The 14,286-nt window shown below is 35.9% G+C and overlaps 1 protein-coding gene across 1 annotated transcript in view; it reads right to left on the minus strand.

Moving 5' to 3' along the window:
• The window catches only part of IMPG1 (interphotoreceptor matrix proteoglycan 1), a 168,580-nt gene that overhangs the window by 113,812 nt on the left and 40,482 nt on the right, over nucleotides 1–14,286 (minus strand). The window contains exons 7-8 of the mRNA XM_044003434.1: nucleotides 3,506–3,576; nucleotides 388–488 (exon numbers count right to left, since the gene is read on the minus strand). Of these exons, the coding sequence (XP_043859369.1) occupies nucleotides 388–488; nucleotides 3,506–3,576 (172 nt within the window). The remainder of the gene's footprint in view (nucleotides 1–387; nucleotides 489–3,505; nucleotides 3,577–14,286) is intronic.

Here is a 14,286-nt window from a genome sequence, read left to right on the forward strand (position 1 = left end):
CCTATCTAATGAGAGGCGTCTGGAGATTGAAAGAAGGCATTTTCTTAGATCTCAGGTATATTGGCTATGTTTAAGGCACTGTGATAACATTGGGGTGGGGTTTATCAGTCCAAAATTGAATGATAGGGTGATATGATAGTGAAGTTGCTTCTTATTCTTCCTCTATGGTTATTTCCTTTCAAATCAAGTACAGTGAACCTAATTTTCTCTTAGTCATGAGCAAAAAAATATATATATATAATTAGCGAACAGAACAAAATCTTCCTATTTTAATTGAGGGAACAAATAGGCATCACTAATAGTTGTGAATTGCCAATCCATTTTTTCCTCTAAAGCACAAAAAGCAGGCAAAATGAACAGCTAGATAAGATATCAGGACATCCTCACCTTCACAGGAGTCTTTGTGTCATTGAAAAGTTTGTTGAGAAGTGAGCCATTAGGAGTGGATGTGAAGGGAAGTGGAGAGAAGCTAGCAGCACCTGCTGAGACTTCAAAAAAAATCACACACATGAACACCCTAGAAGAGAGCTTAAATTAGAACAAGGGCAAAAGTTCATGGAGTCTCCCTGTCACTCCAATACCCACTGTTGGTAAGTGCATTTTCAACCTATTAAAAAAAGATAACATCAGCATATTCCTGAGTTAAAATGTGGCTCTAAGTTTTCCCTCATTGAAATTCTCCTTCCTTTCTCCCCAGAACCCACGTTTAACAGTCCTTGGGATATACATTGTAAGATAACTTTGTTTAATGAGGGCCAATTAATTTCTCTTTTTGTGAATATCGAATGGGAGCACATACTTAAAACAATATGAAATTGGTTTTTCAGAAACATTTCTTTGGATGCTATCCATGGCCTTTGAATTTGATATGTGAATTGTTTTTGGATGCTCTATAATTCAATGAACCAAGGATCTGGCAGGGGCCTTAGGCCCAACTAATGATCTCTACCCTAGAGCCTGCACCAACTTAAAAACTATCTCAGATGCAAGACAATCTTTCTTGTTTTCAAGGCCTTCCAAAAAGGAGATTCTGGACTCTTTTGCAGCCAAAGAAAATAATCATATTTAGGAAAATAAATGTGTTCTGTTTCATCGTGTGAAATTATACAGTAAAACCTTGTTTATCTGAAAAGCCCGAGGAGTAGAACATTTCAGTTAATTGAATTTTCTCGTTTACTTAGTTAACCAGAAAGAAAATTTGGCTTTCAAACCTTATTGTTGAAAATGTCTAGGTGTAGTAAGCAGAATATACAGAATGTTATGGAATCTGTCTTTTTTGATTGAGGATCCTGTAGTCCCTGAGGGAACCTTATTTTTCCGACCAGTATTCATGGAACTGTACCATATGTGGAACTATAGACACCTGGGCTGACTGAGGACTGAATCAACTTTACAGACAATAGAAACACTAACTCTAGACAACATTGTAAAGTAAGTGATTTTTTTTTTCTGCCATACCCAGCTTCCTTCTCTTCTTTCTCCTTTTTCTTCTTTTGTTAACAAGGCTTTGTTCCCCCCTCATTCCTACATCAGATGTCTGGTTTCTCTGTGCCCCATCAGCACTATCCAAACTTGTTTTAGGAAAGAATATGATGAACTCATTCACATCGGGGTGTAAATTATTGAGGAGTTAATTGACTTGCCTATGACCGCAGAACTAGTTTGTATGTGTCAGAGGCCAGACTGGAATTCAGGTCTTTCAGACTCTAAGGTTATACCTGGTAGGCTATGTATTAATTTACATTTATACATACACATACAAATACATATACCCATACCTATACCCATACCCATACATGTACATATACACAGTTTACATACCTTTACTTTCTATTCTAGTTTTCTGTTTTCATTTGAAAAAGGGACAAAGCCATAATTTGAAAACATGAATTTTTGTGCCTATGAAATCATGTAACATCAGAGACCTCTTACTCTGTGTTATGCTTAGATAGTTCTCTAAGACTCTATGTTATATAAATTATGGAGGAATTGCTCATCTACATCAGGGGAAGGAATTTCTGTACCAGGAACTCCCTAAACCAGTGAAATCACAAGATCTGATCCCTAGCACCAAATTTTTATATGCAGTTACATATAGATAACCATGTATATACATAAATGTGTGCACATATGTATGCATGTTTGTTAATAGTTCTCAACATTTCATCTCCGTCTGCCAGTCTTTCAGAATCCTCCCCAACCCTGGTGTTTATGGACAACCAAGGGTGAGTCTTACAGTATAGGATGAACTTCATTCATCTTAGTTCAGGACCACTAGGGAAATAGTCTGAAAGACTGGTAAATGAATAACTCAAAATATCCATGTATTATGATTTACATATATGTGTAAAACTACATATAGATACATTGTGGGAACTCCCTCCAGTGATGCTTACCAGAACTTCTCTGTAATTTACAGTCTTAGAGAGCTGCCTGGAGGCCTTGAAGGGTTAAATGACTTATCCATGAGACAGAGACAGTATTGTGTTAGGGGCAGAACTGTAACTCAGGTCTTTTCGACTCTAAGGTTAGACCTCTTAGGCTATATATATACATATACATACACATATACATATAATACACATACACATATAATACACATACACATATACATACACATATACATATACATATAGATGCATCACATACACAGATACATGCATGAACATAAATATAGCGATACATGTGTACATATAAACAGGTGTATATGAATTGGGAAGAAAGGAAGATATTTGCTTCTCAGAATTCTTATAAATGAGGACTTAAACTAAGTGGGAAAGAGTTTATATGAAAAAAGTTGAATTTGATTTTCATCAAATGATATTATACATATTACTAGCAGATTCAATTTGTGTGTATGACAAAAATGCCACTAAAGTTTAAATGTACTGACTAACTTTTCAAAGTAGGAATCTCAATTATATACTAATGATTACTTTAAATTTTAACAACATTAAGAAATAAATTTATCATGGATCATCTTCATATAGCATTTTCTCTTCTAATACTATTCCTCTGAATGAAGTATGATATTAGAAGTCAATGTTCTTTGGCTGTTGGTAATGTTAATAATTAGGTAGCTATTTCCTTCTAAGACTATTGGGGGGAAAACTCTTAAGGAATGTGTTCTATAAAGTAATATCTTCATAATTGGCACTGAGCCAGTATAGTATCCACATTAGTTATTGGTCAAAAAGATAAGCTAGTTGAAAAGATAAACTTGCTGGGTCATGATATAAAGACGTAAAATATGTAGAGATTCTAAGGTACAGTTTTTTTATGAACCTCTATTCAAATATAGAACCTGAAACATATTCTTGTCAACATTTGAACACATATACACATCAATACATAATTTCTAGCTTGTGAGCTACTAAAAAGTGGTTTTTCTTATTTATGGATTTCTAAAAAAGGCTGTTTTGAAAATGCCACATTTTTATGGGAATTTGGGTGCAAAGTATAAAATATTATAAATTAATGTTTCAAGAAAGAAATCTAACTTTACCTGTAGGAAGCATAGGGATTTCATCAGACTTTTCACTTTCTACTGTCTTCTCTGTGAGAATTTCATCTTTTCTAGAAGTAAAATAGAAATGAAAGACATAACAATTAATAGGCACTGGATGGCAGTAGTGGGAATAAATTGAAAATCTGCTTCTAAGTTAAATTATGTTTTAAATTCAAGACCATCTATTTTAAAGAAAGATATTTTCACTCAAACTCTAGAGAGCAGCACAGCTATGGCTGACCTTTAGCAAAGTTTTAAAGTCAGAAAAGTTGTCCTTTCATGCACTGTCCCCCCTAAAGAGACTTGTTTCGGGGTTCTAGCTTTCCAACTTTGGTATGTTAATATGATGGGAGAAATTTGGTGTTTTACTTTTTGTATTTTGATTCCAAGTACCAAGCATAGTGCCTGGCATTTAATGGGTACTTAGCAAGTGCTTGTAAATTGATTGATTTCCAGGTAACAGTACATTTTAAGGACCCATGATTTCATCATTCTGAGTATTCCCTTTAGGTGACATTTATCCCAAACCTTCAATGTGTAACACTGTTACTTTAGCTAGCTTATTTTAAATCTAGAAATTATATTATGGCCCCTTATTTGCATGAGGTTTCTTTCTTTGTTGCATTAGGGAATTTATGTTAAATGAAAAGTTAGGAATACCATCATAATTTCAGTTAGAAAAATCCCTAATATTTAGGCATATTTAGCTTTTTGTCTTAATTTTTGTTCATATGTATATCTAGTTAACCCCTGACTTCTTTATGTTTGAAGCAAAATTCAGTTTATCCAAATTGTTTGGGTGAAGAACATCGGAGTTGATAAATGGACATGGGGAAGGAAAATTGAGGAAAGAACAGACCTTTTTTTCCTTGGAATTTCCCTCAGTCCTTGAGAAAGTGGGTATAAATGGTCATATCAAATTGATTCTTCCGATCTACAATGCCTGTAGCACCAAGGGCTGTCATCAGTCACTCCCTTTTCTGCTGCAGCTGAGTATTAATTTTTCTTTCTTCTTTTTCTGTTTGCCTCTGTACTGCTGATTTTTACTATCTCAGCTCCTCATGTCCCAACTCCATCTCTAGTCCCATACCTGAAAAATCTCTCCTCAGTTTTGGACTAGCTTTTCCTTTTATACATCCTTAGGATGTGATAGAGTCCCTTACCTAATCAAAACAGACTTCCTATTGCACCTAGTTAAAATATCTTTGATTTATTCAAGGAGATGTCAAGGTCTTATTCATTGTTGTTCACTTTTAGACCTGTCTGACTCTTTGGGACCCCATTTGGGATTTTCTTGATAAAGATACTGGAATAAGGAGCAGCTAGGTGGCCCAGTGGATAGAGCACTGGCTCTGGAGTCAGGAGGACCAGAGTTCAAATCCGGCCTCAGACACTTAACACTTACTAGCTATGTGACTCTGGGCAAGTCACTTAACCCTGATTGCCTCAAAAAAAAGGTACTGGAATGGTTTGCCATTTCCTTATCCTTCTTACTGTTTACAGCCATGGTCAAGTGACTCACCTGAGGGTCACATAGCTTACTAAGGGTCTGAGGCCAGATTTGAATACAGAAAGATGAGTCTTCCTGATTCCAGGCCCGTGCACTGAGCCACCTATCTTGTTTATATATAGTTAATAATCAATATGTGTACTCATCTGATGAATGTATCTGGGGTTAGCTTCTAGACATTTTAAATGAGGTAGGGTGATTTGATTGATTTACCCAATGGATCCTCACCGTTACACATGCCTTAGCAGATGGTCTTCATGAGGTGATGTGGTCAAAATAATTTTTCAACTGACTTCTGTGCAAAACCTTCCAGTTAACATCTGCAAAAGTTTTTGTTCTGCTCACTGAGTTCTTAAGAACCCTTTCTATCTTGAATGGTGCAATAAGACACTGGATTAGGACTTTTGTAAATGTCTGATGAAGTCTGTTTATATTAGCATTGACCTTCTACAGCCAGCACCTTTGCCTTTGTTGTTTAGAGTAACTAAAACATAGTTATTCCAATGGTAGGAATTTTGAATCATCCAGGATGGGAGAGTGGCAAGGTAATGGAACAGTGATGGAGATATTTTGGAAGGAGGTAGAAAACATTGCTTATATCATCCTGCATAGGGTCATATATGAATATTTCTGCATAGCACTGTCCATGATTGTAATAGACTTTATTCTGACTATAGTTACAATAGTTTTTTCTTTGGAATCTTGTTTCCATGTTTTAGATGACAGTTTTTTAGTGGTTAAGATCCATGATGTTCAGGATACAACAGAACTACACAGGACCCAAATTAAAAGTAATATAATGAAAAGATATAATATGCTGTTTTGTTTTTGTTTTTGTTTTTGTTTTGTTTGCGGGGCAATGGGGGTTAAGTGACTTGCCCAGGGTCACACAGCTAGTAAGTGTTAAGTGTCTGAGGCCGGATTTGAACTCAGGTACTCCTGAATCCAGGGCCGGTGCTTTAACCACTGCGCCATCTAGCTGCCCCTATAATATGCTGTTAAAATAGCTCCATCCAGATATATTTAAATAAGCAGAAAATGGTGAAAAACCAGAAGAGGACAAAGGAATAAATGTTGACACAGAATACCACCACTTTACAATGAAGAATAATAAGTGTAAATCATTCACCAAAGGAAATTAGAAAAGACCTCAGGCAAAAAAAACCCCATAGATTTCCTAAACAGAGAAAGGAAAGTGAAAGGCAACACTGGTTTAGAGTAAAAACTAATTTGTAAAATTTTATAGATAAAGATAGTGGAAGGCTATAAGTAATATTGTGTTATAGAAGAAAGACAAGTACTAGCCTGGCAATAAACGTAATTAAGATATAATCCCAATAACATTTAAAGATGAAACTCAAAGGAAGACAACAGAAAAAAAATGAGAAAATATCTTACTATAGTAAGTTCTTTCTTGTACCAATCGAAGTGATCTATTTAGCCTTTAATACCACAATTCCTATAAGTGCTATATGAGGAAGTAAGCACTATACTAAAATAAACAAAGATAGGAAGAACAAAGATCAGCCAAAATATAGAGAGGAACGTCATGCAACATGTGATAAAATTTTGAGGGTCTTGAGGGATTGATTCTCAAGATATGAGAAAAAGCCTGAACTACTTTCCCTCCTCATCTCTGGCTGTTAATTTTCATGACTTCCTTCAGGTTCCAGTTAACAACCTCACTTTGTTTAAAAAGCCTTTCTTATCTTCCTAAATAATTGTGTCGTTCCTCTGCTGATAGTCTTTAATTGATCCAGTTATTCATCTAGTTTGTACAGAGTTGTTTGTATATTCTCTCCCCATTAGATAGACTGAACTCCTTGTGAATAGGGACTTTTTAAAATCTTTTTTTTTGTTGTTGGGGGAAGACTAATGGGGGTTAAGTGACTTGCCCGAGGTCACACAGCTAGTGAGTGTCAAGTGTATGAATTCAGATTTGAACTCAGCTCCTCCTGAATCCAGGACTGGTGCTTTATTCACTGCACCACCTAGCTGTCTCCTTTTTTGTCTTTCTTTACAGTGCCTAGCACATAGTTGTAGCTTAATAAATGTTTGTTGACTTGACTTGATAACATATGCTTAGAAAAGAATCATGGAACATTAACAAAGCAAGGTGATAAAAAAATAGTAATAACTGGTTAGCCCAATGCTTAGAACAGTGCCTGACATATAAAAAGTGCTTATTGACAGATATACCTACTTTTCCACTTTTTCAAACTGTTTATGAGAACAATCTGCAAATGCAGATTGGAACCCTTGTTGAAATAGCTTTCACAATTGATTTTTTAAAAGAGTGGCCTGCATTTCAAAAATCACACAGTTAACTGAAAGATTCTGAGAAGACGAGAGCCTACTGTGTTTACTGTTTGTTCACTTTAAGAAAGCATTCAATTTAGCAAAACAAAATGACACATTCATCTAAAAGCGTTCAAATTATACTTTATTTCCTGAAAGATGTGATGATGCCAATTACTTTATTCTAGACCATTTGATCATCAGTATCAAGTGAGGAGTAAAGCCATGAGGTTGTTCACCAAGGGTGTGTGTAATTTAAGATTCCAAATGTGGATTCTAATCTGTTCCCCCAGTTTTGGGGGAAACTGACTAAAATCACTGATAAAACGAGTTTAGGTTTTTAAGAGTTTATTGGAAAATAGAAAGAAAAAGATTGAGAAGAGAATTCCAACAGCCTGGCATTCCTATCTTTCCTCAAATTTCCTGTGAAGTCCTCTGCTGCCACCACCACCATCAAGTCAGGAACCCAAAAGAGCGAGAGCTCTCCGTGCAGGCTCCCTTTCCTCCTTCCTGTCTCCTTCCAGAAAATAAGAGGCTCCTCAAGTTGATTGGCTGGTAGCCTTGGTAGACAGCACTGATGAGCAAACATCATTTCCTGATGCCAAGGAAAAGCCACAATGCCTCTGAGGCATTTTCCTCATGGCGGAGCTTTCCCACAGCAAGTCTCCAGTAGGTGGCATCATTTCAATCATTACAGGTGATTGATACTGTGTTGTAAGAGGTCCAGCTGAGTTCAAATAGAAAGATGGTGACATCCTCAAGATGCTCATGAAACCTCAGCATGTCTAAGATCAGAAGGACTTCAGAGGCCAAAATACCCCAATCCATATCCAAAAAAGAATTCTCACTATAACATAACCAAAACCCTTCCAGTCATTGGTAAACACTTCCATCAAAAGGAACCCCACTCTCTAGGAAGCCCATTCCACTTTTGCAAAGCTCTAATTTTGAGGAAGTTTTCTTGTCATAGAATCTAAATTTCCTCTTTACAAGTTCAATTCCTTACTTTTTGTTTTTCCCCTTGGGATCAACCAGAACAAATCTAACTATTATTCCACATGACAATACTTTAAGTATTTAAGGACAACTACTGTTTTCTCCTTCATTCTTCTATTTTTTATTAAATATCTTTACTTTCTTCACTTCATTCACATAAGGCATGGGCTTTGACACTACCACTTTGTTCCCTTTTTCTAGATTAGCACTTCTCAAAGTGTGGTCTGTAGACTCCTGAGTGTCCTGAAACTCTTCAGGGGGGTCAATTTATTTATTTATTTATTTTGGGTGGGGCAATGAGGGTTAAGTGACTTGCCCAGGGTCATGCAGCTAGTAAGGGTCAAGTGTCTGAGGCCAGATTTGAACCCAGATCCTCCTGAATCCAGGGCCAGGGATTTATCCACCGTGCCAACCATCTGCCCCTGGGTCAATTTATTTTCATAATAATACTAAGAAATCATTTTCCTACTCAAATTCTCTATATCCCAACTCTATATCTGAATAAGGCCGGGTTTCCTTCATATACATCAACCAAAATAACATATTGTGAGTGATTGGATGAAGAAGCCGATAAAAGAATCCATCTGTCTTTTATTAAGCCAGACATTTAGGAGGAGATGTGCAAAAATATTGCTACTCTTTTAACTATTTTTTTGAAAATATGGTTACTTTTAATAAAAATGTTTTTATGTTAACATATGATTGGTTTCTTGTTAATTAAAATGAATTAAATATTTTAAAATGTATTTCAAATTTTTAAAGCAAGAAATATTGATAGATATAACCCATATAAACAAAAGATCTTTGGGAACCTCAATAATTTTTAAGAGTGTAAAAGGGTCCTCAGCCCCAAAAGTTTAGGATTTAGAAGAGAGATCACATTAATTTTTTTTGCCTCCATGTCACACTGTTGACTCATATTGAAATTGAAGTCCATTAAAACTCTCATATTTTTTTTTTTAGGTAAGCTGGTGTCTAGCTGTATCCCCCTTATCTTATGTTCTTTCTGAACCCAAGAATAAGTCTTTACATTTATCTGTTAAATTTAATTTTGTTAGGTTCAGCCCAATGTCCTAACCCATAAAGGACTTTTTTGGATATGGACTCTGTCAAATATTGTGTTACCTCTCTTTTGCTTGTGTTATTCTGAAATTTTCTAAGCATGCTATGTGTGCATTTATTCACATCATTAAAATACAAGGTCTAAGCACAGATCTCTAGGGTACTCCACTGGAGACTTCCTCCAAAGTCTATGTCAAATCATTAAAGATTAATTTTTGAGTCTGTCCTCTCAGACAGCTCTGAATCTAATTGTGCTTAATTTTTTCTTGCCCACATACCTCTCTGTCTTTTCTACAAGAACACCATGACATACTCTATCAAACATTTTTGCTTATATTTAAGTAAACTGTATTGATAAGATCCCTCTGACTAGTAACCTTGTCAAAAAAAGAGAACTAAGGTTAAGATGTCATGATTGTTTTTCATGAGGTCATGCTCTTTTTGATCACTACCTCCCTTTCCAGATATTCACTAATTTTCACTTTAATAATCTGTTCTAGAATTTCCCCAGAAATTAAAGTCAAGCTCATTGACTTACAATTTCTAAACTATTTTCTCTTCTCTTTTTTGAAAACAGGTAGCATTTGCCCTCCTTCAGTTCTATGGAAGCTTTCCCATTCTTTGCTTTGTTTCTTTTAAAAAAAATGTATTTATTTTATTTTTAATTTTTGGAATAAAACAAGAATTTCCATGACATATGATAAAAAAGGTTATGCACATGAATTTTCTCCCCCCTTTCCCTCCCCTCATTGCCCTAGAGATGACTATCATTAGACACAAACATGCATATGCAAAATATATATAAAAGATGTAAAATTCTATATATACTTCTATAGCATATTCCTTCATTTGTCTTTTGCTGTTAATTTGGACATTTATAATAGTCAAAATGACTTATTTGCTCAAAAGTAGTTTTTTGGGGGCAGGGCAATGAGGGTTAAGTGACTTGTCCAGGGTCATACAGCTAGTAAGTGTCAATTGTCTGAGGTCAGATTTGAACTCAGGTCCTCCTGAATCCAGGGCTGGTGCTTTATCCACTGTGCCACCTAGCTGCCCAAAAGTATTCTTAAAACAATATTGCTATTACTGTATACAATGCCATCTTTTAATAAACAATGATGGTGGTTCATCAATTAGATATAACAATTCTTTTGGTACCTGAAGATATGATTCATCTGGGCCAGCTTACTTGAATTCAACAAAGGTAGCTAGATATGCTTTCATTTTCTCCATATATATATATATATTGGATAGCAACTCTTTATTAGTCATTTTTGTTTCACCTTTTACATGACAAGTCATTATCCTTGGCACAAGAATCTTTTCTCTATTTTCAGCTATTGCCCAATACTTAGCTATGATTTTTTCCTGATAGAATACAAATTCATTGAGTAGAGACTGTCATTTTTGTCTTTGTGTTCCCAGCATAGCATCTCGCAAATAGGAGGGACTTAATATATACTTGGTGATTAATTAATTTATGCTGAACAACCAGTACTTGTCTTTGCAGATGACATTTCAATGACTAATAAATCCCAGAGCATTGCAGAGCAGAGAATCCTAAATAAGATTCATAACCGCTAAAAAGATTGTAAGCTTAATTCACACAGGAAAAACCAAGTGGATGAAGAACTCATATTATCTAGACTATTATATGTAATTGGATTGATATGTGGTATTAATTTATCAGTAAATATATCTCAAAAAGACACTCCAGATAGATAAAGAACTAAGTTCAAAATTGAATTGGTGGCAGAAAATTAGCTGGATTGTATCTGGGAATTGGACAGTAATTTTCATGACTTTAAGTTTCTCTTTGAAACTGTGAAATTGAAAATTGATACCCCACTTTATTTTGTATTACTTATTAGTTATTGATTGAGAATTGTATCTAATCACTGACAGATTGGGACTTGATTGTATAGGTCTCAGTGGTAGAGTTTATAAAAGTTTGCTTCTTCTGTTCCTATGAACTATAACCTGACCACAGAGATTCAAAATCTGTGAGCTGACCATAGGGGAATGTGAGCCAACCTGTTAATAGGATGTTTGCCCACCAGAAAACTTTCTAAAAGATGTTAGTCAACTCTATGTTTTTCCTTTTGTCATGAGTTCTGGAAATCCCCATTGTGATTTAAGCCAAATGTAAGCTGACCCTCCATCTTTGTGTTAGACCAATCATAGTCTTAGTTTAGTTTATAGCACTGAACTATTTCTGATACCCTATATAACCAGCTACCGTTTCAGTTAAATATCTGCTCTGCTTGTCATTTGCATCCTTGGCTGCTGAGGAGCCTTGAATCCCATTTATTGACAATTGCTAGGGTTGCTACAAATTAGTCACACTCAGAGCCTTGTGTCTGTTACTCTTTATTATAATTTTTGTGATGGGTGCATATTTTAAAGATCAATATTTATTTTTGGTGAGGCAATTGGGGTTAAGTGACTTGTTCAGGGTCACACAGCTAGTAAGTATTAAGTGTCTGAGGCAGGATTTGAACTCAGGTCCTCCTGAGTCCAGGGATGGTGCTCTATCCACTGCGCCACCTAGCTGCCCCTCAATATTCTTTTTTTTTTTTTTTTTGCAGGGCAATGGGGGTTAAGTGACTTTCTCAGGGTCACACAGCTAGTAAGTGTCAAGTGTCTGAGGCCGGATTTGAACTTAGGTCCTCCTGAATCCAGGGCCGGTGCTTTATCTACTGTGCCACCTAGCCGCCCCCTCAATATTCTTTTTAATGACGCTACATAATTGTGAATCATATAATGTCATTCTCTGAAAGATTAAACTTGGGGCCATCCAAAGGGTAGTCAACAAGTATATGGTGGGTCTGAAGCATATTAGCATAGGAAAACTGCTCACCAAAAGCAGTATAAAATAAATCAGCAAAATTATCATTCTTTTAAACCACTTGATTGTACTTTTCCCTGGCCAGGCCACCATTGGAATCCTGTGGTCAGTGCTGGTTGCAAATCTTTAGGAAGGATATTGACAATTTATTGACTATTAAGATGTCAATTGTAACGATTGGAATAACGCCACCTGCTGAATACTTACTGTAGAAGAGTTCTGCCCATGAAGGGAAGGTCTTTGAGGGCAAGACCAGGAGTCAGGAAGTGACGCGGGCTAGTGGGAGGAGGAAGGAAGAGACTGGCGCTCAGTCTCGCGCTCTTTTTCCTCTGGACTCTGGTGGAGAAGGGAGCTAGAAATGTGCTCTCCCTTTAATAGATAGAAATCTAGGCCTTTTTCTCTCTCTTTACCAAATTCTTATTCTCCTTAATAAATGCTTAAAAGTCTAACTCTTGCTAAAGCTTATAATTTATTGGCGACCACTCATTAGATATTTTAGACAGTTTAGCTAGAATTTTAGCCCTTAACAGATGGCTGACCACGAAGAGGAAAGCTGAACCTCACTTCTGATCTTTCGGTTGGGTAAGAAATTTCCCCTACCCTAACCCTTTAAATCTTGAGTACTGCTGAACTGCCTGGTGTTTTCCCTTTAAATTTTTTCAAATGGACCTTTCAAACTCCCTAATTACCCTATTTTTGAGTTTAGTCTGTTTAACCAGACAAATGGGAGATAAGATCATGTTAATGCTTTGTTTTTGTGGATTTTCTATTTTTCTTTTTATTTTTGTTAAAAGAGCCAGCAACATACTCACACAAGGAAATATCTCTCCCTCTCCCAACCATGCTTTTTCAGAGAAACCTGAAGAGATTCCTGCAGTTTTTCCCAGTTCTAACACTAATTGTTGCTCTAATTTTGCATTCCTGGAGGCAATGACCCACCCTCTAGAAGCTTTTAATCCCGTAGTGCCTGGAGGCAAAGTGGGGGAAGAGGAATCCAGGCCTGAGTTCAAAATCAAGTCTGATTCAAATTGTGCTGGTCCCTCCCCTCCTCTCCAGACCCCACCCTCTACTCCCCCCATGGCCAAGCCCATTGCTTCCCCTGCCGGGGGAAGTCCAAAGATCTAATGCACATGCTCAACTTTCTCTAACTACATTTGCAGCTTCAGGCTCAGCCCTTCCCCAGCCTGGCTGTGCTTCTGAGACAACCTTAGAAAACCCTTTAAATTCCAGATATGCTCGTTTTGTTCATAATTTTGCTAACCTGCTTTTGTCTTTAATTAGTAATCTTATAAAGCATTTGTATGGTGAAAAGACTGACAGACAATATAGAGGGGTTAAAGAAGAAAAACTTAAGCTGAATAAGAATGACAATCATCACCATAGTTCAAGACTCCGCTTCTTTTGCCATGGAAGTATATATATTTTACAGAAATGTAGAAGTAAACAGCAAGGTATTGATATGAGTATTGGGGATTTTAGATATCGGAATCAAAAGTGTTCTGAATTCATTCAGAGTGATAGTATCAGTTCAGAGGTTACATAGGATTTCTATGCTATTACATATACATTTTGAAATTAATGGTATGGGTTTATTTTCATAGAGATTTTCAGGCTTTTGAGATTGTGTCTTATACTTAGTTTGTAAAACAAGGAGAATATTTGTAAAAGCTTTTTATAGTCATGTGATCAAGTTTATATTTTATAACACTCTTATTAATATTAAGTTCATATTCATTTAGATTTCCCTAGTTTGAATTTCATTGTCTTATTATTCCACGTGTATTTTCTTCTATTCATTCATCTATCTAATTTTGAAACATGGTTTTGATTTCATAATACAATGTTAATTCTAGGAGTATTGTGCTCCCATATTCTGAGGAGTTTGTTTTTGTTATTTTTTCTCAACTGATTATTTGATCAAACTCTTTAAAGCATTTCCCTGGCAAATTGTTTGCCATGGCAAGTGTAAATTGATTCTAGAAGTATTATTTTTGATAAGCATATTCCAAAAAAAAAAAAAAAAGAGGGGAACATTTGTAAAAGTTTTCTTTTTTCAAAAAAAAA

Source organism: Dromiciops gliroides, chromosome 4 (genome assembly GCF_019393635.1).
Source record: "Dromiciops gliroides isolate mDroGli1 chromosome 4, mDroGli1.pri, whole genome shotgun sequence".
Classification (NCBI taxonomy): domain Eukaryota; kingdom Metazoa; phylum Chordata; class Mammalia; order Microbiotheria; family Microbiotheriidae; genus Dromiciops; species Dromiciops gliroides.